At 38.5% G+C, this 21721-nt stretch overlaps 2 protein-coding genes across 8 annotated transcripts in view; one reads left to right on the forward strand and one right to left on the reverse strand.

Moving 5' to 3' along the window:
• Nucleotides 1–9230, reverse strand: part of LOC139953453 (E3 ubiquitin-protein ligase ARIH2-like) — a 36793-nt gene extending 27563 nt beyond the window's left edge. The window contains exons 1-4 of one of the 2 annotated variants that reach the window (XM_071952910.1): nucleotides 9196–9230; nucleotides 5278–5500; nucleotides 3764–3904; nucleotides 68–218 (exon numbers count right to left, since the gene is read on the reverse strand). In XM_071952910.1, coding sequence (XP_071809011.1) covers nucleotides 68–218; nucleotides 3764–3904; nucleotides 5278–5500; nucleotides 9196–9218 — 538 coding nt within the window. In that variant the 5' untranslated portion in view covers nucleotides 9219–9230. Of the gene's footprint in view, nucleotides 1–67; nucleotides 219–3763; nucleotides 3905–5277; nucleotides 5501–8873; nucleotides 8978–9195 lie in introns of those variants that run through there. The other variant, XM_071952909.1, reaches the window with a different exon arrangement.
• A 243-nt stretch (nucleotides 9231–9473) lies between these two features.
• The window catches only part of LOC139954221 (RNA helicase Mov10l1-like), a 48169-nt gene continuing 35921 nt past the window's right edge, over nucleotides 9474–21721 (forward strand). For all 6 annotated transcript variants that reach the window (XR_011788070.1, XR_011788069.1, XR_011788072.1 and 3 more), the window contains exons 1-8: nucleotides 9474–9593; nucleotides 12571–13424; nucleotides 14110–14253; nucleotides 14999–15196; nucleotides 16417–16641; nucleotides 18512–18626; nucleotides 19840–19938; nucleotides 20721–20858. Coding sequence is in view for 2 of the 6 variants with exons in the window: in XM_071953940.1 (XP_071810041.1) it covers nucleotides 12595–13424; nucleotides 14110–14253; nucleotides 14999–15196; nucleotides 16417–16641; nucleotides 18512–18626; nucleotides 19840–19938; nucleotides 20721–20858 (1749 nt within the window). In the remaining 4 variants the exon portion in view is untranslated. The remainder of the gene's footprint in view (nucleotides 9594–12570; nucleotides 13425–14109; nucleotides 14254–14998; nucleotides 15197–16416; nucleotides 16642–18511; nucleotides 18627–19839; nucleotides 19939–20720; nucleotides 20859–21721) is intronic.

Raw genomic sequence — 21721 nt, forward strand, 5'->3', positions numbered from 1 at the left:
GACACCCTTAGCAACAGCCATAGCTGTGTAGCCGAAGCCGCTTATTCACATACATCCACCCACTCACCTGTTGCTATGCCTTCATTGATAAGCGCATTCAAATGTTGCGACCAGCAAGTCTTGCAGAAGAAATGACCACAGAGTAAAGCTCTAATCTGATCACTGGATTGGTCCTCTATACACACAGGGCAGCAGTAATTTCTAGGTGGGAGTGTTTCCTGAAAAAAACAGAAGAAACTTTCAGACATGAGCCAAAATTTTGACTCCACAAAATGGCCGACCATGTTTCTTCGCGACGTAACATGAAAATTGAGCAAATTTGAGGCATGTTTGTCTGGATCACTATATTCTACTTTTAAATTATCTATCCAACCATATGCATTTCATAACTCGATTGATCCAAGGCAAAGTGTTCCTTTAAACAGCTTCTAGAGAACATACCTTATTTTAAGGTAGGGTCATAGATTGTTATTTTGTCAACATTATTCGTTTTTTATAGGCAATATTATAAAGAAATACACAGTACAAGTCACATGTGATAGATTTACATGTAGCTGACGCAAGTGTCTACTTGCTGAGAAAACATCAACACATTATCACGGTATTTTAACAACAACATTGGCTTTAGCATTCACAAACAGATGTAGACCCCCAGAAATCTGAGAAATCATTCTTTCAGATTTCAAATTTTTTGGATGAAAATCTTATTACTTTGAAAGGAATCCCTTCTCAAAATAGTTTACACCATCGACAGCTGCACTGCTTCTCACCAAGTAAGTTTTTAAGGTCATTAATAATATGCAGTATTTACCAATCGACACATGACCCTACCTTTAAGAATAGACAATTATGATTTTAAGAAACATGCATCATATTAGGCCCATGGGAAAATAGGAAATTTCTGTTTAGTACATGGGCTGACCTACATATGATACATGCACATGTCGGCGGTTTTAATACATTTTTTTTCTGAAAGCTCTGTAATAACGTTTTTGCTGATTTTTTGAAGATAAATAAACCAGAAATCGGATTTAAAGTAGGAAATATCATGCCCAAGAAAAAAAAGGTTACCGTATTCTCCTGCGGATAATACGCTCGGCGGACAAGGCCCAGGACGCTAAAATGACCCAAAAAATTTCAAACGTCAGCAGACAAGGCGCACCACCGCACAAGGCGCACGTTTAACCGCAAAAAAAAGAACACCTGGCGCCACCCGGTGTCGGTACATTGACACAAAGACGTAACTTGTTGCCTTTGAGAACCTACGTATACCGACCTTTATCCAATCAGCCAACGCTGTATATTGTAAATAACATAAAGTTCGGCCCAATCAGCGGGCAGAAACCATGGTCCACGCACTGTCTGAAGTTAATTTTATTTGCAACATGAACACAATGCCTCCCTGGACACATCCGACGTCCCCACAAACTACGAGGATCCTTGCTGATACAGATACATTGCAACGACAGACGGACGTAGCGTGTGGGTGTAGTAATGTATCCTCCGGCCGGGATGTCGCTGCATGCACATTAATATGCACATGTACACAGTGGATTGCGCTGCTCAATCTCGAGATTGCACAACAGATGTTGGAGACCATGTGGGCACCGTATTGAACGATGTTCGCCGAAGGGTTGCGCTAAGCCGTCGCATTTGCGCTGCCTGGAAATGCGCCAAAATTCCCACGTGACTGTGCGGATCCCTAGCATGCCCAGACATAGCCTGAACGTATACATACGCAGTCAAATTCCATTGCGGACTTGAGAGCAGTGACTCTTGGGCATCTATATCACTGCACGTTCATTGTATCCAAAGGGAATCACTGGATCTAGCGGCAGGGACCTTCCGGATAAAGACAGGGGCGCAGTCTAGCCCAGACACGTCGAGTCTTGTCTCAATGCGTTTATTGCTGGTTCACGTAATTTTTACCAATAGAGGGCGTTTAACCTCACGCTATAGACCTTTTCGCAAATACTGGGGCGCGCGCGTAAAGCTTGGAATTAGGTGCATTGTGGTCTTGCTGGTAGCAAAATTTGATTCATATCTATCCCACAATGCACCTCATTCAACAGTCTGCGCTTGCGCATTGGTATTTGCGATAAGGTCTATTACAAAGTTCCAAAACGCCCTCTAGCGTTCAATGTTTCTTGTATTTATTGTCACACTCACAGTAACAACGACTATAGGCGTGATATCTGCTTTTGTGTTGCGTGATTAAATTTACAGACCTCGGAACGGTTGCGTTTTGGGGCTAATTTTCTGTGTCGTTTTGAGAGATTTTCGAGTCTTAACTTGGACATCGTTGATTTTACAGGCAAGTTTCATGCAAGGGCAACCATGATTTTAACAACCGTTCCCACCCGAAGTTTTGAAGCAATAAAATAAAATAAACCCTCAAAGTTTACCACACAATAGCGGTTGGGTGAATGACGTTTGTATGAAGTTATTGACTGTCCATCGTTTTCGGAACGAATACCCGGCCACACAGAAAAACTTTTGTACACTGCCGACGTCTGTTGGACCGAAAGCTAGACGCATTGCGGCATTAATGGAATGAAAGCACGGTCATGGGGAATAAACACGTTGCAGCATTGTTGGAATAATTGGACCGTCTGGGGGATTGCGGCATTGTTCGAACGAAAATACGGTCACAGTGTCTGAATAGCCTTGTTCGACCGCATTATTGAGTAAGGATTCTTCACACAAAGATCGTTGATTTGAACTGGACATGAAGGTATTTTTTATTTCACGTAGTGATCATAAAAAAAAAATCAAATCGTCAGCAGACAAGGCGCACCGAAAGATAAGACGCATCGATGTTTTTGGGGTGTAAAAAGTCAGATAAGACGCGTCTTATCCGCAGGAAAATACGGTATCAGCCAAAACAGACTTTGACTGGATTCAAGGCCTGGAATTTTGCATGTAAAAACGTCTTAACCAGTTATGGTATATGTTATGGTAAAATACCATAACTGGTTAATTCGTTTTTACTTGTTAAAACTGAGACTAAAATAATTTTTGTGACATTGGTTTGGGGTTAGGGTTAGGGTTAGTGTACAGCACCTCAGCAAGTAATATTTCAAGGGAAACTTTCTACCACCATTATCTTCAAACTGTTTAAAGTCACCTGAAAATAGAATTTTTTTTTCTTTCAAAGATAAGAGTATATGCTTACGAACAATAAAACATTTCTTTTAGTAATTGTTTGTCACGATTTATATGTTTAAAAAATATATAAAGTTGTTTGGGGGGCTGACTCCGCCTACCCCTTTTGTGACGTCAATCGAGGCAGACTTTGCCTGCAATGCGTATAGTAAACACACGTGCAAAGTACATGTACGTCCAAGTCGTGAGTTGGTACATTTCAAAAAGTGTTTTTCTGCATTCAGCAGCAATACACCTGGTCGGCATTGCCGGAAAAAAAACAAAAATTATTTTTTAAACTTACAAACTCATGACTTGGTCCGTACATGTACTTTGCAATTGTGTTTACTCTACGCATTTCAGACAAAGTCTGCCTTGATTGACGTCACGAACAGCACCCTCTCGGGTCGGGGTCTACTCTTAAATTTGTAAATAACATAAGAACTGATTTTTTAAAACCTTAGTTAACTGTTTATTCACATTCCACTCATCAAAACACATATTAGTGACAAAAGCTTTATTTTGAAAAAATACCACTTCCAGGTGACTTTAAACATGTTAAAAGGTGAATGGTTTGATTTCATGGGGAATGATCACAGCGACCTGCCCCAGCGGTTACCTTAGTCAGGCTGCTGTCTGCCGATGGTAGGATCCCACACTCTACAAGGAGGTTTGCGATGTCTTGCTTTGTCCTACTTCTGATATCGTCCAAATTCCAACGGTGCGTCATCAATAGAGCCTTCGCTGCAAATGACGGCACCTGTAAACAAAGCCAACCCACATTCCACCTTAGAGGGTTTGAGTACTTTTTGTAACACAAAACATAATGTCCACAGATTTACATTAAACTTACACCGTTGGAAGATAATGATAGTAGAAAGCTTCCCTAAAAATATTAGATGCTGAGGTGGTGTAGTTTTTGAGAAATGAGTAAAACAATGTCGTGAAAATACGTTTTTACATGCTGAAATAATTTTCGTCTCATGATCAGTGAGACAAAAATTATTTTCAGAGACACTGTTTTACTCATTTCTCAAAAACTACAGCACCTCAGCAAGTAATACTTTCAGGGAAGCTTTCTACTGTGTAAGTTTTAATTAAATCTGTGGACATTGTGTTTTTTGTTCCCCAAAAAGTACATAGTCCCTTTAAGTCAATGTCATTTCTCATTCGGAAGACTATGCATAAATTACTACGCAAGAAACTCATATTGTCTGATGTGAGGATGTCATAATTCAGGCCTTGAAACAACCAACGGCACATACAGCAATTGCCGTAGTGCCCTGGGGTGCACTCCACAAACTTACATTTTCCCCATAGAAGTGCCCAGTGACCAGATGAAAACGGTTGCCCCTTCAACATGTTCAAGAGTGAATAAGTTAAAGGCTTGATAATCTACATGTATCGAGGTTAACCCAGCCCCTTCCCTTTACACCCCCTCTATTGTCTCCCCATAATTGTTCATCCCATGATTTTTCTGTGTGCTTTCTGTCTCTCTCTTTTCATATCTTTCCACTTGACTGCTTCTAGTACTTCCTGTTTATGTGTGTTGAATAAATATGATTTGAGACATTGCATGGTGAGGTATCAATACATATTTGGTTTGCGGTAACACCATGTGTGTATCTACTTGCCAGGTAGAGTTTGTTCTTATAGAACTGTCTTTCTTTATTCTACTACCACGGAGTAGATTTATCGGATGTTCGGGAGACCTCTCAGTTCTGAAAAGAACTGTCCTGCTTTTTAACTATAACCCGGGCGAAAGGTATAGAAAACTGGCTGGGACTACTACTTTAGCTTGTAGGATCGTAATTAACTGTACTACCAGACTACCCTGGAGTCAGTTCTTGAATTGGTCTCAACACCATATAAATCTTTGTTGGTAAGCAGTTTGCAACAGCTTATTATACAATGTAACAATCGAGCTGCTTAAGCACAGATAAGGCTTAGCACAACAAAATTATGCTTACCAGAGTATGATTACCAGGCAACCTACTATGTCACAAATACAATCTGTGACTGGTATCCTGCTCATTTCTGCTTAGCAGCAATGCGTTAGGCAATATTTTGTGCCTTTAGAATCATGAAATTGGGCCCTGTTTACCTTCAATATACATAAAGAGGCGTTTTTACCTTGAGTACCTCACAAGCCTTTTGCACCTCCTTTATGAGGAATGTTTTAGTGGTGTCCACATTGAGGCATGTATACTCGTAATACTCCGGGTCCGGTTCCCTCTCGTCTTCCGGTTCGATCTCGTCCTGTCCCTCTGCGTAGTAGTCGTCTACGTCATCATCGTCATCGTACTCAAAGTCGTCATCCGACTGACTCTCCATTCTGTTCACTGGGGTCTTAAGTCTGCAAGAAAAAACCCAAAGAAAGATGCGTTGGACCTTATGCAGTGACGTCATCGAATTGGCCAATGGAGGCTCCCAACCCAAGTGACTATACTTTGATCCTTCCTTATAATTATTACACAGACAAAAGCCCAGACAAAAGCTCAGACAAAAGCACTTCACAATTTCCTGCTTTAGCACATACGTATAAGCAGGGAAAACTCGCAAAGTATACATGTTACATGTTATTTAATAATAATAATACTGACTTGTAATTTGTACATATCCACCCTGCTGGGTGTTCCAATATTGCCTGGTAAATATCTCAATCAATGTACACATTCTCAATGTGTTAACAATTTAAAACATACTTTTAACAACAACATCTGTCTCTAGTAGTTCCCACAAGATGACCAAGGCACGTTCCTGGCTGATTAGAATGCAAGAGGCTACCCACCCTGTCAATAGTGAACACTGGGACTCTCATTGTTGCCGTTCATTGTAACCCTGAAAGGTTCATCCTTGATGTAGCATTAGCATGATGGGATTGTTGCACAATCCATAGGCAAGGTCAGTTTAGTCAACAATCAATGTTTACACTCAGCTATGCGGACATTGCACAAGTTCTGAGCCCAATTTCATAGTCTGCTTTGCAACAGTGTTGTAGCCGTGGTGTAGGCAGTGCCTACTCCTAAAACTATAAGGTTTGTTCCGCTATCGTCACTTCGTGGAGACGATAGCGGATCTTCGTGGAGACGATAGCGGAAAGAACCTCATAGTTCTAGGAGTAGGCGATGCCAGGCTAGCTTTACATGTACTTTGCCCAATATTCTGCTGCCCAGCACAGATTTCACCCATATTGTACTTCAGCAATGATGGCCCCCATATCTAGACATGAATAATTTTGTTGAACAGCTCGCTCTTGTCGGACCTGATTGAAAATAGACTGTAGAGCCCAGCACTAAAATTGGTTTAGCTTCAACACTGCTGTGCACATGTTGCTTAATGCATGAACAAGAATACGGCCATTTTAGTCAACAATCAATCAATGTTTACACTCAGCTTTGGGAGACAATGCACTAGGTCTGAGCCCAACTTCATAGAGTCTGCTTCTAAAAGTACTAGTAGCAGAGCGTACATGTAGGTAGCAACATCTTGCTTAATACCAGAAATGTTACCAGCCAAATACTGTGTCATGTGTAATGTCTGCAGTTACTAGTGAAACTGATATCCTGCAAATGTTTGCCTCCTCGGCAGAAAATTGTAAAGCAATGATTGCTGCTTAAAGGCACTGGACACTATTGGTAGTTACTCAAAATGATTGTTAGCATTAAAAAAACTACTTGGTAACAAGCAATGGAGAGCTGTTGATAACACATTGAGAGAAACGGCTCCCTACGTAGTTTTCGAGAAAGAAGTAATTTTCCACTCTCAAATATTTGAATTTGATTTTGAGGTCTCAGATTTAGATTTTGAGGTCCCAAAATCAAGCATCTGAAGCACTCAGTTTCTTGTGGCGAGGGTGTTTTTTCTTTCAATCTCTCAACTTAGAGGACCAATCGAGTTAAAATTTTCACATGCATACACCTTTGTTGAGATAATAGCCTACCAAATATCTGCAGTTACTAGTTAAACTCATATCCTGCAAATGTTTGCCTTCTAAGCAGTGACAATGCCGTGCAACTATTTGTTATATATCTAATTTGTCACTGGCACTAGCCAGTTTGCTTTTTAAATGTACATGTATAAAAACAAATTGTTTTTCTTTATGGTTTTTCTGTAATTTCTAACATCAATTTTTTATGAATCTCTGTATTTTAAACTCAATTCAGCTTGTAGCTGCGATGTTTGAATATTTTTAAATAAACCAATAATAATAAATATAAAAAGTGAGAAGACTGTTTTTTGACAATTACCAAAGGTGTCCAGTGGCCTGCTTAAAAGCAGCAGGTACAAAAACTGTGCAGCCAGCCTTCATGTAGTTGAAAAAAAAGATTTCACCTATTTTTTCTCTCCATTTCACATGTGAATAATAATTGTTTTTTAAATGTACACTTTCATTTATTTTTTAGTACGTCAATGTTAATAAATGTAAATTCTTAAGTCCAATGACCTGGTTGTGATTGCACTATACAAATTTAATGTTAAAATCTGGGCCGCTAGAACCACCTTTGGGGGGGGGGGAAGGGGGGCAGTAAAATGCATGTGACATTTTACTAGCTCGGTGGCCTGTTATACAAAAGTTTTAGCACAAGGCCTGAGTGCCAATTGTATGAACTAAATAACCTGGGAAAATTTGAACTGTCCGACTTCTTTTAAATATCAACCTATTTAATAACAAAACAAAAAGGTGACAGAGAGTAGTGAAGGTCGGATATGGCAAAGTCTGATCAAGAGTTTTTTTCGGGGATTATAAAAGATTTTATTCAATGAAGGCTGGACTCTATTTTCCTTTCAAATTTTGTTATGAGAAATAAGTCGCTAAAACGTTACTTATTTATACTATTTCTAACACAAATTTTCCTGCATCACAGGTTTATTTATTCCTAGCCTACCTTGTTGAGCTGTTAATGGCTCCGCTTTTAACATCGGTCTCATCACTGTCCCCATTGTAGTGGTGACAGTGATGAGACCGATTGTAAAAGCGAGCCATTAACAGCTCAACAAGGTAGACTAAAGACCATGGAGGAATAAATAGGAATAAGTTAGCCTACTAAGGATGGAAGGTTACTATTATCACAAATAAGTGTACAAATATACATTCTCTTTTCTGTAAATCTTTTCATCATGTCCATGCTGCATGCAGGTTACTGTTATTTATTTTAGTTTTAAAGAACTAAACCAATAAACAAAAATCCCTTCCTTGTTTGTTGGAAAGTGTGCATGGTTGGTGTGGGTCTGGATATCAAACTATTTTTGAAAATATTTCCGTATGGCGCCACCACTTTTTCATTCGGTATGAAATAATGTAGTAAACCTAGTAGTAGTAGTAATAGTATTTGTACCTAATATACCTTAATCAATCAATGAAATATCCCTTTTTGGAAAAATGAATGAAAAAGTTGTGGCGCCATACAAAAAAGGGAAAAATTTCCGTACGGCGCCACCACTTTTTCATTCGGTATAAAATAATGTAGTAAACCTAGTAGTAGTAATAGTATCTAAGGAAAAGTTTCTGTATGGCGCCACCACTTTTTCATTTGATATGAAATAATATATAGGATCTAATTTAACTCAATGCGATATTCCTTTTTGTAAAAATGAGTGAAAAGGTGGTTGAGCCATACGGAAAGTTATCCCAAAATATCCTATTATTATTGCATTTTCTTTAACAGACAAATGCTTAACAGGTACCAAAAAGATAGTTAACAAAATAAATGACAACAAAAACACACCTTGCACACCTATCCCGAACGAAGTAGGTGGTGTACGTGTGGCATGCAATGGGAAGTAGAACACATAGTAGCATCCGTAGAATGTAGGTACAGTACGTACACAGTGCCCGTTGCAAATGGGATGGTTGTCTTGAAACAAACATCCCAATTAAAAAATTAAAAGGCTTTACAAAACCACTCCATTTCAACATAATAAACAAACCCTGCAAGCAATTAACCCACATAAACATATACCGTATACTACGACCGTTATATCATAATAGTTTAAGCCATGGTTTTCTAAATAAACATCACGTAAAATTCGATAAATTAAATGCCATACCTCGAAGGCCCACACTCCGCCATGAATTTCCAGTAAGTAATGAAACAAGTATCGACTACTTATATCCGAATGCAGAAGTCGGTTTCTTTTCTCGAGGTATTCCGAAACGAGAGACACGTTGGACAAACAGGTTTACTCTGTAATCGATTATAAACAATTTGTATTTGAATTACATATTTTGCTGTATTCGGATTTATGTATACAATTGACTCAATATTGACTAGTCGAGTCGTCATGATTTCTTTTTACATAGACGACGAATGAAAAAAAAAAAAAAAAAATCCCCAGCATCACCATTTCTAATGTGTGTGTGCAATAGTGTGTGACGGAAAAAGGACCACGGTGTTTAACGCGAAGGGAAGAAATGTGATTTTGTCTTCGTTCTGTCGATTGCCAAGGTATGAAAAACAGCTTGTATTTAATCATATAACTCATTGTAAGAGTTAAAGCGCATTGGACAGGTCGATTTCTGCATATAATGTAAAATAAATCGATGTTTTTTGTGATATTGAAAAACCACATGAAATGGCCAGACAGACCTGGTGCCATGCTTGAGTCATGTGTAATAAGTTATGTGTGGCGTCTAGGTGTAATTAACAACTTTTTCTAAGATTTTGGTATTATTTAAAAACAATTATTAAATCGAAAGTGTTTGGATGATAAAAGAATGCAAATTTGTTAAGAGTTTTGATTTCGAAATGCAAAAACATACTCAGATACTAATAAAGTAAAATACCGACAAAAGAATGGTAAAGGCCACCTCAAACTCAAAAAGTCAAACAAAGTCAAACTTAATAATTTTAACCCTTAGCCAGCACGCTACGAAGCTGTACACACAGTATTCCCCTGGTGCTGAATTTCCTGTGTGGGCTACTAAAATGCACGTATCCTCCGCATACCAGTTTTCACGCTATTATGCCTTTTTCTTTGAATTGGGAAAAAAATAATGATGCCACATATCAACCGATGCCCTAATTATCTTCATTTGTTAATATGAAGTATGCAAACATATATTAAAACTTGATGGACATTGAAATGTTCACACCACCACACACCGATCTTCGATGACTTCAACTGGCCCCATTTGTTTTGAGTTTTTTCTGTTTTCACGGCAAACAAGAAAGTATGGTTTCCCGGTGAAGCCATACATGGAAGAAACATCTGCAGTGACTACAAGTGTTCTTTGAGACTCTGTGTATGACTCTATAGCCAGCAGTTGCCTTCATTTTATTCAAAATATTTTTTTTATTAAATTTTAAAAATTACCATGGTAACTTGCAAATTTTTTTATATATTTTTTTTCTTAATAATTACAATAAAGCGTATAAATAAACAGTGATAATTGAATCAACAAGCTAATGTTTAAATTTTAATATTAATAATAATATTGATATGAGGGTTAAAAAAAATAAAAATCTCCAAAAATATTAGAAAATGTTATAAGGCACATGGCTTCTTTAAGCCTCGGTATTTTTTTGGCAGAATGCTCAGCAAAACATTCAGTCACATGATTTTGATCATCATGAATTGAGAATTGAAAAAGTGTTTGATGAAACTTTTCCGGTTGGCAAATATTTTTATATGGCCTCAACATCATGACATGTTTTTGAACCTTGTAGAAATGCCTAAAATACCAAACTTTTTGCATTTACAAGTGCAAATGACCAGTGGAGCCTTACGTGTTTCTAAGTTTTGGTCAAGGGAGAGGAGACTCTTTGCTTGTCAAATAAAACCACACAATTTTTATCTAGGGACTGTTTACATCGCGCACAGAGAGGTAAAAGATTTGCCACGATTTTAGGGACACCTCGAAAACAGGACATCATACGATACATTTTTCCTCAAGGCCTTTACTTTGTGAAGGAAGTGTTTTGGGCTAAATTGCAAAATAAGTTTTATACTCAGTATTTTATTTCCCATCTAATGCAGTAAACATTATGTTTTTTGGATAAAGAATAACCGAGATACGCTTGTTTCATTACCACTATTCTATCACCGGCCGCCAAGCCTAAGTTGCTGTCGATTTTTATCGGGGCCATCGTCCGATCCAGACCCCTCGCTGCTGCCATCCGACCCATTGTCGTGTTCATGTACATCGTTATCGTTGACACATACACAGTACACGTAAACAGTACACGTACAGCATTATTAACACATCAAAATCTCTTGAAAAAAGCTCTTCAAAGTCTGATTCTCTGGAGTCTGAGTCCTGAAAATTTTCCAGAAATGCTGCATGGACGTCCATTGTGTCCGCATTTTGTCTTAGCGTACAGCTTTTTGATCGGAAATTGTGAGAAAATTTGGGACAAAAGATCGTTTTTTCCAGATGAAATATCGTTGCATACATGTACAGCTAGATACATGCAGCTGGATGAGGGTCAGGGGTCAATAGTTTCCCAGAATTCCTCATCTATTTACTTGCAGTACTGCTGGGCGACTGGAGTCGCCGACAGCGTGCAGGGAATAAACACGCTCGGCGACTGTGGTCGCTGATAGCGTGCAAAGGGTTAAACAAAACTAATTTAAATATGATTGGCTTTTTACAATACATTTATGAGTTAATTCATAATTTAACTGCCAATTTTAGTATTTAAGTAGGTATGTCTTTAAGTTTAATACAAATTTGCTTTGCTCTACAATTTTGTTGACCTGTGTGCAATTATCAATCTAAGCTTAAAGTTTCTTTTAAAAACCAGAAGCATGGAAATTGTGCTTGCACAAAAGTGACAAAGCCCAGCAGTGTTGCCCAATATTAGGCCGAGTAAAAAAACAAAACATGTTTCACGTCCGGGTTTTTCAAAAAAAGGAGGAAGAGGGGCTTTTTATTTTTCATTTTTTATTACAAGATGGCCGCCATTCTTTGTTAAAATGTCAAATATCCATTGTTTTTTCTACTGCTGAAATACACAAAACATAAATGAAACAATTTAGTCAAGGCATTCAGACAAGACATTCAGATTGTTTTTGCTGAGATCATTTAAAATAACCATAATAAAAAAATTAAAAAAAATGTGCATAAAAAAAAGAAAAAAAAAAGGAGGCGGCCTGTAAAAAGGAAGCGGGCGGGGACGCGAAACATGTTTTATTTTTTACTTGGCCTTAACTCAACTGGGTGGGAGGATGAAGGTCATGTAACTTCACATGTTATACAAATATCTTGTTTTAATCCAAATCCATTGCTTTAAATGTTGTACTAAGTTGTCTTTGTCTAGATTCCTTTTTTACCACAGTGAGACAAAAGTCCCCACAGTTTTTAATAACATTGTGTCCGTAATTTTTGTATTTGTTCAATGCTAATAGACCTGTAATATAACTGCCATAAAGAAAACCACTGTAACTGAATTAAGTGGCGTTTTTCGTCTTCGTTCTTTGCAGGCAACCTGGTGAGCTTCGTCCACAATGCTGACTGCTGTCTTCAGGACAGTCAAAAGATTACTTCTTCAAGATGTCACGCCCAGTAATCAAGATTCGCCGACCCAACCAACGAGTGATGATCCAAATGAGAAGACTGTCAAGCGAAGTGTGATTAGCCTGTACGATAATTTAGAGTATGGTCAGAACTTTAAGGACAGTGATGAAGAAGATGTGGTTGCCAAGGAAACCAAGTCTTTCAGGGGTAAGGTGACGGATCTGCTCTATGGCTATGGACTGATAGACAACGACGTTTACTTCACCTTTGACTGCGTGAGCGGAGGGGAACGTCCTGATGTCGATTCGCGAGTTGATGTCGTCGCAGAGCGCGACCACGACAAAGGAGGCTGGAAGGCTACAAACGTCAGACTCATCAAATCCTCGTATTGGGACGAGGACGATGAGGCTGGTGACGGGCCGCAAGTTAACGAGATCATCGGAACCGTCACGAAAGTCGTGCAGGATTCTGGATTGATAAATGATTTGATCGTGTTCGATCAGGATTCGCTGGTGTATGGTTTTAAACCTCATCGCGGTGATTGGGTGCAGGGGGAAACAGTCACGGATTCAGAGCTTCAGACCTTCGCGCGCAATATCAGACCTCTAAGAGAGGATAAATTCCGAGGGACTGTAACGCATGCGTTCCCAGGGTACGGTCATGTGAATGGAAGAATCTACTTCTCGTTTAAAGTGTGCGAAGGAGGGTGGCGACCCAAGAAAGGGGACGCGGTCGAGGGTAAAGCCATTGAATCCAGACAGAGTAAAGGAAATTGGAGAGCTATTTTCATGAAGCAAGACACAAGGAATACCAGACTTAGGTGAATACATTAAATAAGGGATCTTTAAGTTACAGAATTTGTTTTGGTGCTCAGAAATCAGCATCAATTTCTGTTTACGTCAGTGGGAAGTCTTGAGACACTTGGGTACAGGAATGGAATTACACGGATGCCATGGCTTCTTATTGTCCTGGTCCCGATTCCATCGCAACAAAATTATGTTTGATGCCAGAAAAATGTTACTAGCTAAAATACAATTTCACACAGAGCCACAGAGCATGGACTTCCTGCAGGCACGATTTGTACACAGCTCAGTGGAAGAAAACATTAAATCTTATATTTTATGGAGATTGCACTGTCTAATTCTTATCAACTGTTGATATGATGAAAGGGGGCACATCTCGAAACTTGTCCAGCTTTTACTTTCATAACTCTTGGATTTATGTGGAAGTTACAGTATATGACACAAAATGTCAACTCTCCATATGACCAGTGTAGTATCTTGCGTGCCAGAATACTCAAAGAATGCACAAGGTCACACTTATTGTAAACAAAGTTCACATGATCTATAGTATCCTGCATTGTCATGAGCAGAATTGGTTTGTGAGCAATATTTTTTGCTTTTAAAGCCTTCGAGAAAGACTCTGCTAGGGTTGAAACGGCAGGTCATTGAAATTTTGTATTTTTTTTCTTCAAATATACACAATAATTGTTTGTTCCCCCACAGGCTAGAAACGGCGAACAATTCACCGTTCCGTAAAATCCAAGAGGAAGACTTAAAAAGCAACAAAGGAGGCATTGAGATTACAGACGACCTGGGTCTTGGCACAACTCTGATTGGCAACACCAAGAGCACTGTGGCCACCATACGGTAGGAGAATTTTAGGCCTGGCCTAACAAAGCAACTGCCTAAAAACAGTGCTTGCACGGGGGCTTGTGTTTCTGGCTCTCTGAAGGAGAGTTTAAGCCCGGCCTAACAAAGCAACTGCCTATACAACAGCGCTCACATGGCGGCTTGCGTCTCAGGCATGAGCCACTGCATAGACACACTGGGTCTGACACATATTTTAAGAGCAATCCAAATGGAGGCAGCCTGTTTACTTTTTATAATTGTAGTGGCAGTTGCTTTTATAAGTCAAAAACTATAATTGCACAATAGCAATTGTGATTGGTCAGGTACATCAGGGGTAAGTCTGGTCTGGCTGATTGATCTGATCTTGCTGATTGGTCTGATCTGACTGGTAATGATCTGATCCGGCTGACTGATCTGATCTGGCTGATTGGTCTGATCGGGCTTAGTGGGCTGATCCGGCTTATTAGTCTGATCGGGCTTAGTGGGCTGATCTGGCTTATTAGTCTGATAGGGCTGATTTGGCTGATCTGGCTTATTATTCTGATCAGGCGATTTGGCTGATCTTGCTTATTGGGCTGAGCTGGCTGATTTGGCTGATCGGGCTGATTTGGCGGATTGTTCTGATTTTGGTGATCTGGCTTGATACGTCTTATCTGGCTGATTAGTCTGATCTGGCTGGTTGGTCTCTCTTGAACCACAACACTTATGCAATTATTTTGATCAGTTTAACTTAAATATTTTTTCTTTATTCCAATTACACCAGGAATATTGGAAAAGACTCTAAAACTCTCACGAGTTGCCGGGTGTGCTGTCCTACGGGTGAGGTCACCATCTCGTTCAGTGCTGTTAGTTGTTCTGGGTCTCCAAGGCAATCGCAATCAACGAGTGAAACTGAATCCACATTGCCTTTGACATTGCCTCCTCTATCTCTCATCACTGTCACAGTAGCCATCAAAGCAAAGTAAGTGTTTCAAGCTTGGCTGGACTTCATTGAAAGTTATCATTGGGTTCATGTACTGTAACAAGATTTAAAGCCACTCGACACTTTCGGTAAACAGTATTTATCAAGGCCCACACTTCATGTACCACAACTTATATATAAAATAACAAACCTGTAAAAATTTCTGGCTCAATCGGTCATCGGCGTCGGGAGAAAATCACGGGAAAACCCACCCTTGTTTCCGCACGTTTCACTGTGTTATGACATGTGTTTACAATAAGTCCGTAATTCTCCATATCTAGAATTGAGAATTGTTTTTTTATGTTTTCTCAAAAAGTAAAGCACTTCATTGAATAATATTCCAAGAGAAGTCTTTCAATGTTATTTTCTGTAAACCCTGTAAGTTATTTGTAAATCTGTGAATTTTTTTTTTTTTTTCTGTTCCGAAAGTGTATAATGGCTTACACAGAAGTTAAAAGTGGCACTTTCTTAAGGTGATCCCCTGGCTGCCACTCCCACTTCTTTGAAAGATCCATGTTGATTTCATTCTCTCAAAATGTACATCAGCAAATTTTATTCCCATGCTAATTAGGGTGGCACGGTTGGCTTGTGCGTAAAGCACTTGCCTCTCACCAAGGCGACCCCGGTTCGATTCCCGGTCGGGGCCATATGTGAGTTGAGTTGTGCGTTGGTTCTCTGCTGTGCCAGACTATTCGGTTTTCCTCCCTCAGGAAAAAATCAAACACTTTCAATCTTGGCTGTGCTCCGTGGTCATAATGGGTTGATGTGGCTGGCCGCTGAATGCGGCCTTGCATGCCTGCTTCTCGAACACGTTGTAGCCGCGTCCATCGCAATTCAGCTCTTAGCTGCAAGTCAGGATGATTAGCCCCCCCAATTATTATTATTATTATTATTATAATTATAATGTTAACCCCTTGATGATGTTATTAATCAGAAAGGAAGTCACCAATGTAAAATAGAGACATTTTGGCACTTGAATCAAAAAAAAAAAAACATTTCGAAAATGTTACTCGTGTTGACCTGTTTTGACTTATTTCTCCGTAATAAATTGCCGACATACAACTCATCTAGCTTGATCGCATCACATGTTTTTAGTAAAACATATAATTGTTAGTTTTTCATCCATTTGCCAGTGGAAATCAAATTTCTATATTTTTTCAAATTGTGGACAACAAATGAAATCTTATCTATTAACCTAATCTCATTTTTTTTTTCAACAGGCAGTTGGGGCGATGCTTATGTCAGTTGACTTTTCATTTCGGGGAGTTTAGCATTGGACGTCAGTGTACTATGAATGCTCAGGACTCGCAGATGATGAAGCTCATGCCGGAAGAAAGCGTCTTGTCTAGAGGCAGTAAGTTTAACAGCAGGAGGCGTGAGAAACGAGAAGTGACCATCGACAACGAATTCGGGGGATATTTTTTCCCTGGGGTTAAACCTGAACGGTAAGTGTAGAAAACCTGGGATCAATTTCATAAAGCTGTTTAGCGGTAAAGTCTTTTAAGCAAAATTTATTTGCTAAGTAAAAAATGTTAAAGGCACTGTACACATTTGGTAATTATTCAAAATATATATTAGCATAAAACCTTACTTGGTAATGAGCAACGATGAGCTGCTGATAGTATAAAACATTGTGAGAAACGACTCCCTCTGAAGTAACATAGTTTTTGAGAAAAGGTAATTTCTCACTCAGATAATAAAAGACTTCTGGCCAGAAGCCTTTTATTCCTATCTTAAAGCACACTATTTTGTACAACAAGGGCGTTTTTTCTTTTATCATTTTCTTGCAACTTCAATGACCGGTTGAGTCCAAATTTTGACAGGCTCGTTATTTTATGCTTATGTTGGGATACACCAAGTGAGAATACTGGTCGGTCTTTGACGATAACCGAACGTGTTCAGTGCATTTACAAGATAATAATAATAACAATTTCAAGTAATAAACCACAAGGGAAACTGACTGGTTTAGTGGTAAAGCTTGTGCTCCAGAATGGCAAAAGTCATGGGTTCGAATCCCACCCTACCTGAGAAATATGCTAATAGGGTTCAAACTGACTATAGTCGTCTAGTAGTAAGACATCTGCTCTCGAATGGCACAGGTCATGGGTTCAAATCCCACCTGACAAATATGCCAATAGGGTTCAAACTGACTATAGTTGTTTAGTAGTAAGACATCTGCTCTTGAATGGCACAGGTCATGGGTTCAAATCCCACCTGAGAAATATGCCAATAGAGTTCAAACTGAATATAGTCGTCTAGTAGTAAGACGTCTGCTGTAGAATGGCACAGGTCATGTGTTCGAATCCAAACGTGGTCAGTGCCTTTAATAATATTAATAATAATAATACACAGTTCTTGTATATTGCTCTATCTGAGTGTCTAAAAGTGCTCAACTTTTATTACCTTAATAATAATAATAATAATAATAATAATAATAATAATAATAATAATAATAATAATAATAATAATAATAATAATAATAATAGATAATTCTTATATAGCACATTTCATAACTGAGAGAAATACCAATGCGCTTAAAACCACATACCTTCAAGATATGTGGAGCTTTGTTTTTGAAGTACAAGTATGAGACCTAGCACCACCATGTAATGGTTTACAATGTGCTGTGGGGCAATATGCTGCCAATCAGACCAGGAACACTGGGGCGATTCCCTTCTCTTTACGATAAGTGCACACACAGGACCAACTGCTTTATGTCCCACCCGAAGGATGAAGCAATAATGGTCAAGTGTCATGCTTAAGGACAGGAATACCAGGGGGATTCCCTTCTCTTTACGAAAAGTGCCCTTGGTTCTTTAGGGGCATTACACGTACATAACACACAAACCGACTGCTTTACGTCCCATCAGAAAGACTAAGCAATAATGGTTGTCTGTCATGTTTAAGGCCACAAGTGTCACAACCCGGACTTGAACCCACACACGCTGATCAGAGACATCAGTTTACTAGTACTCATTCCAACACATTCTGTAGTGTTCACGTGATCACACTGTAATACATGTACATGTAATGTTATACATTTATGCAAATGAGTTGGCCTCGTGTAAGAGTACACGGAGGGAGGGTGGAAAACCGAGGAACAGAATAAAGACACATGTTGATGCACATAAGATTGAATTCGTCTATAGTATTGGTTTAATCCGTTTGTCTAGTAAGACTCTACACATTCAGTAACTCAACACCCAAACTGCAGTCCGTCCAGCGGATCTTAACACAACTTGCAGTTTGATTTTGAATGGTCACAGGGTTGGTTACAGTTTTTATCGCAAACCTTTCTTTTTTGGACTGTTATAGGAACTTTAATTTCAACAAACCACTCAAGTTACCGCACTATCCAGTGCCTAGAGATTTAAAGGCATGTATTTTACATGATGGGGAAGTCACTAAAGTTGCTCCACAGCTCATGCAGGTATGTGCTTTCTATTAAGAGTTTTGTTTAAAATAGTGCTTACACAATTTACACAATTTCTTTTGCTTCCATTTGAAAATGTAATCCTTCTGCATGCTTTACTTTGGCGTTTTAATATGATAATAATAACGATTATAAGAAATACATTTGTAAAGCTCCTAATGCAAAAGCCTCTTAGCGCATAAAGAGAACAGTGAAAGATACAATACAAGTAAGCAGATTACAAATAAGCAGCTTTAAACAAAATAATTTTTAGCAGAGACTTAAAACAGTGTAAAGAACTAGCCTGGCGAATATGCACAGGAAGACTTTTAGAAATGGAGAAGCGCAAGAAAATGATCTTTGACCCGGAAAATTGGAAGAAGCTCTTGTAGTTTGTAGTAATCGAAGACTGTTGAGATGATCATGAAGTCCGTGTCGGGGAGTAATGGTGAAAAATTTCAGACAAATAAATAAGTAGGACATTGACACGTTGAACTTTGAAAGTTAACAAAAGAGTTTTATAAATCGCACTTAACTTGACTCAAAGCACATGCAACTTAAGGGAATCGGGAGTGTAAGGGTTAATAATAATAATAATGAGCGCCGGTATCCACAAAAATGTGCTCATGGTGCGTGCTACAATATACAAAGTTTCCTCTTGGTTGTCCTCCAGTGGTTATAGGGTCTATGTACTTTTTCCTAACACAAAACACAATGTCCACAGATGTACATTAAACTTACACAGTTTGAAGATTATGATAGTAGAAAGCTTCCCTTGAAATTTTACTTACTGAGGGGTGCTGTAGTTTTTGAGAAATAATTTTTGCCTCAGTTTTAGCATGTAAAAATGTTTTAACAAGTTATGCTATGGTTTTGATATAATATCATAACTGGTTAATTGAACTTTACATGCTTAAATAATTTTCGTCTTGCTGAGACGAAAATTATTTTGTGACTTGTTTTACTCATTTCTCAAAAACTACACAACCTCAGTTAGTAATATATGAAGGGAAGCTTTCCACTATCGTTATCTTCAAACCCTGTAAGTTTAATTTGAATCTTTGGACATTTTGAAAGAGTACCCGAATCTTTTAAGTAGACATGGTAGACGTCTGATCTTATCTCAAGTGACCACAGAAATTGAAACAGTTGAAAGAAAATCTGCTTTCATGGAATAATTACAGCTGTTATGTAAGTAATGTTATATCAATGTTATATTTTTTATCGATAGTCCTTAAGTTTAGAGAATTTCAGTCGGCGTTTTTCGGCTCTCCTTCACCTGGAAGAGATTCAGATGGAGCAAGACATGAGAGAGTTTGATCTGGAGAAGGTAGGTAACATCTTTTGCATACTAAGGCCATTGGACACTTTTGGTAAACAGTATTGTCCAAAGGCCCACACTTCGTGTATCACAACTTATATATAAAATAACAAACCTGTGAAAATTTAGGCTCAATCGGTCATTGGAGTCGAGAGAAAATAATGGAGAAACCAACCCTTGTTTCCACATGTTTCGCCGTGTCATGACATGTGTTTCAAATACGTCTGTAATTCTCGATATTGAGAATTGGTAATTGTTTTAAACGTTTTCTCAAAAAGTAAAGCTTTTCATGGAATAATATTTCAAGAGAAGTCTTTCACCATGACCTTCTGTAAACCCTGTAAGTTATTTGTAAATATGTGAACTTTTATTTTGTTTTCTGTTCCAAAAGTGTCCAATGGCTTTAAAGACACTGGAAACTATTGGTAATTGTCAAAGACCAGTATTCTCACTTGGTGTATCCCAATGTATGCATAAAGTAACCAGTCTGTGAACATTTGGATGGTTGGTTCCATGTGTTGTGTAACACATGTAGAAGAACCCAGTGCACTTATCGAAATGAGAAGGAGTTTGCCCCGGTGTTTCAGGCTGTGGCTGCTTAATGCGTTGTAGCACCTTGTAACATATAGTGTTACATAATTGGGTATCATAACTCATAACTTCAATAACCCTTCTATCTGTATAATCTGTAGTGCCTTGAGTAATTTGTTCGGTAGATATGTGCACTTTATAAGACTTTGATATAATTCTTAATGTCTACTCATCATCTTTATTTTTGTTTTTTTTTCTAGGTGAGCATGAGACCTCGGAAGGAGTTCCTCTCTTTAGAGGTGCCTGGATTAGCGGAAGGAAGACCTTCTGTCCTAACCGGAGACAATATCATTGTGACTCACCCGAATTGTAATCGCTACGAGGGATTCGTTTATGAAGTAAGACATCAAACTTATAATAATAAGACATTTGTAAAGCAGCTAATGCAAAAAGCCTCAGAAAAACATCTAAGCGCATAAAGAGAACAATAAAATATACAAAGAGAGAAAGATACAAATTACAAATGAGCAGATTATAAAAAAGTAGCTTCAAACAAATGAATTTTCAACAGAGACATAAAATATTAGAGAGGTTTCGCGGAGTCGCGGATACGAAAACGCATACAGATATCGAACCGTACGCGTTCGCCTCAAGTGAGCTTTGTAGTTTTGTTTCGCAAAATTCTAACGAATACCCTCAACGTGAGGCTGCACCCATGGACTATCGCCATTTCTCTTTTTCTGAAGCATGGTTGTTAAAAAATGTCCAACTACATCCATGTATGATACCTCTAATAGACATGGTGAAAACCTGGTACATTAAAATAATAACAATCCGCTACAAAAACATGAACAAAATATACTTATAAAAAATGGAAGAAGCTCTAGTAGTAGAAAGCAATTACTGCTGAGATGATTGCTCTCCTGGGCACCCCACTGTTGTTTTACTTTGTTTTCTTAAATATTTTGAATGTATGTTTATGTGCTTGTAAATGTGATTGCCCGAATAAATATTATTAAATATTATTATTACTTGTTGTTTACTCATGTGTATGGCGACAGAATCCCGTTTTGAGCGACTATTTTAACTTGTGTACATCGGTTATACGTCAAATGGACCTCAAATAGTGATGACGTATTATGAAGTATCCGTTTTTTACGTAAGAGTGTCGGTGACCATGCAAAACCTCTCTATTGTAAAGAGCTAGCCTGGCAAATATGCACGGGAAGACTATTCCAAAGAAACAGTGCAGCATATGAAA

The sequence above is a fragment of the Asterias amurensis genome, chromosome 2 (assembly GCF_032118995.1).
Source record: "Asterias amurensis chromosome 2, ASM3211899v1".
NCBI lineage: Eukaryota > Metazoa > Echinodermata > Asteroidea > Forcipulatida > Asteriidae > Asterias > Asterias amurensis.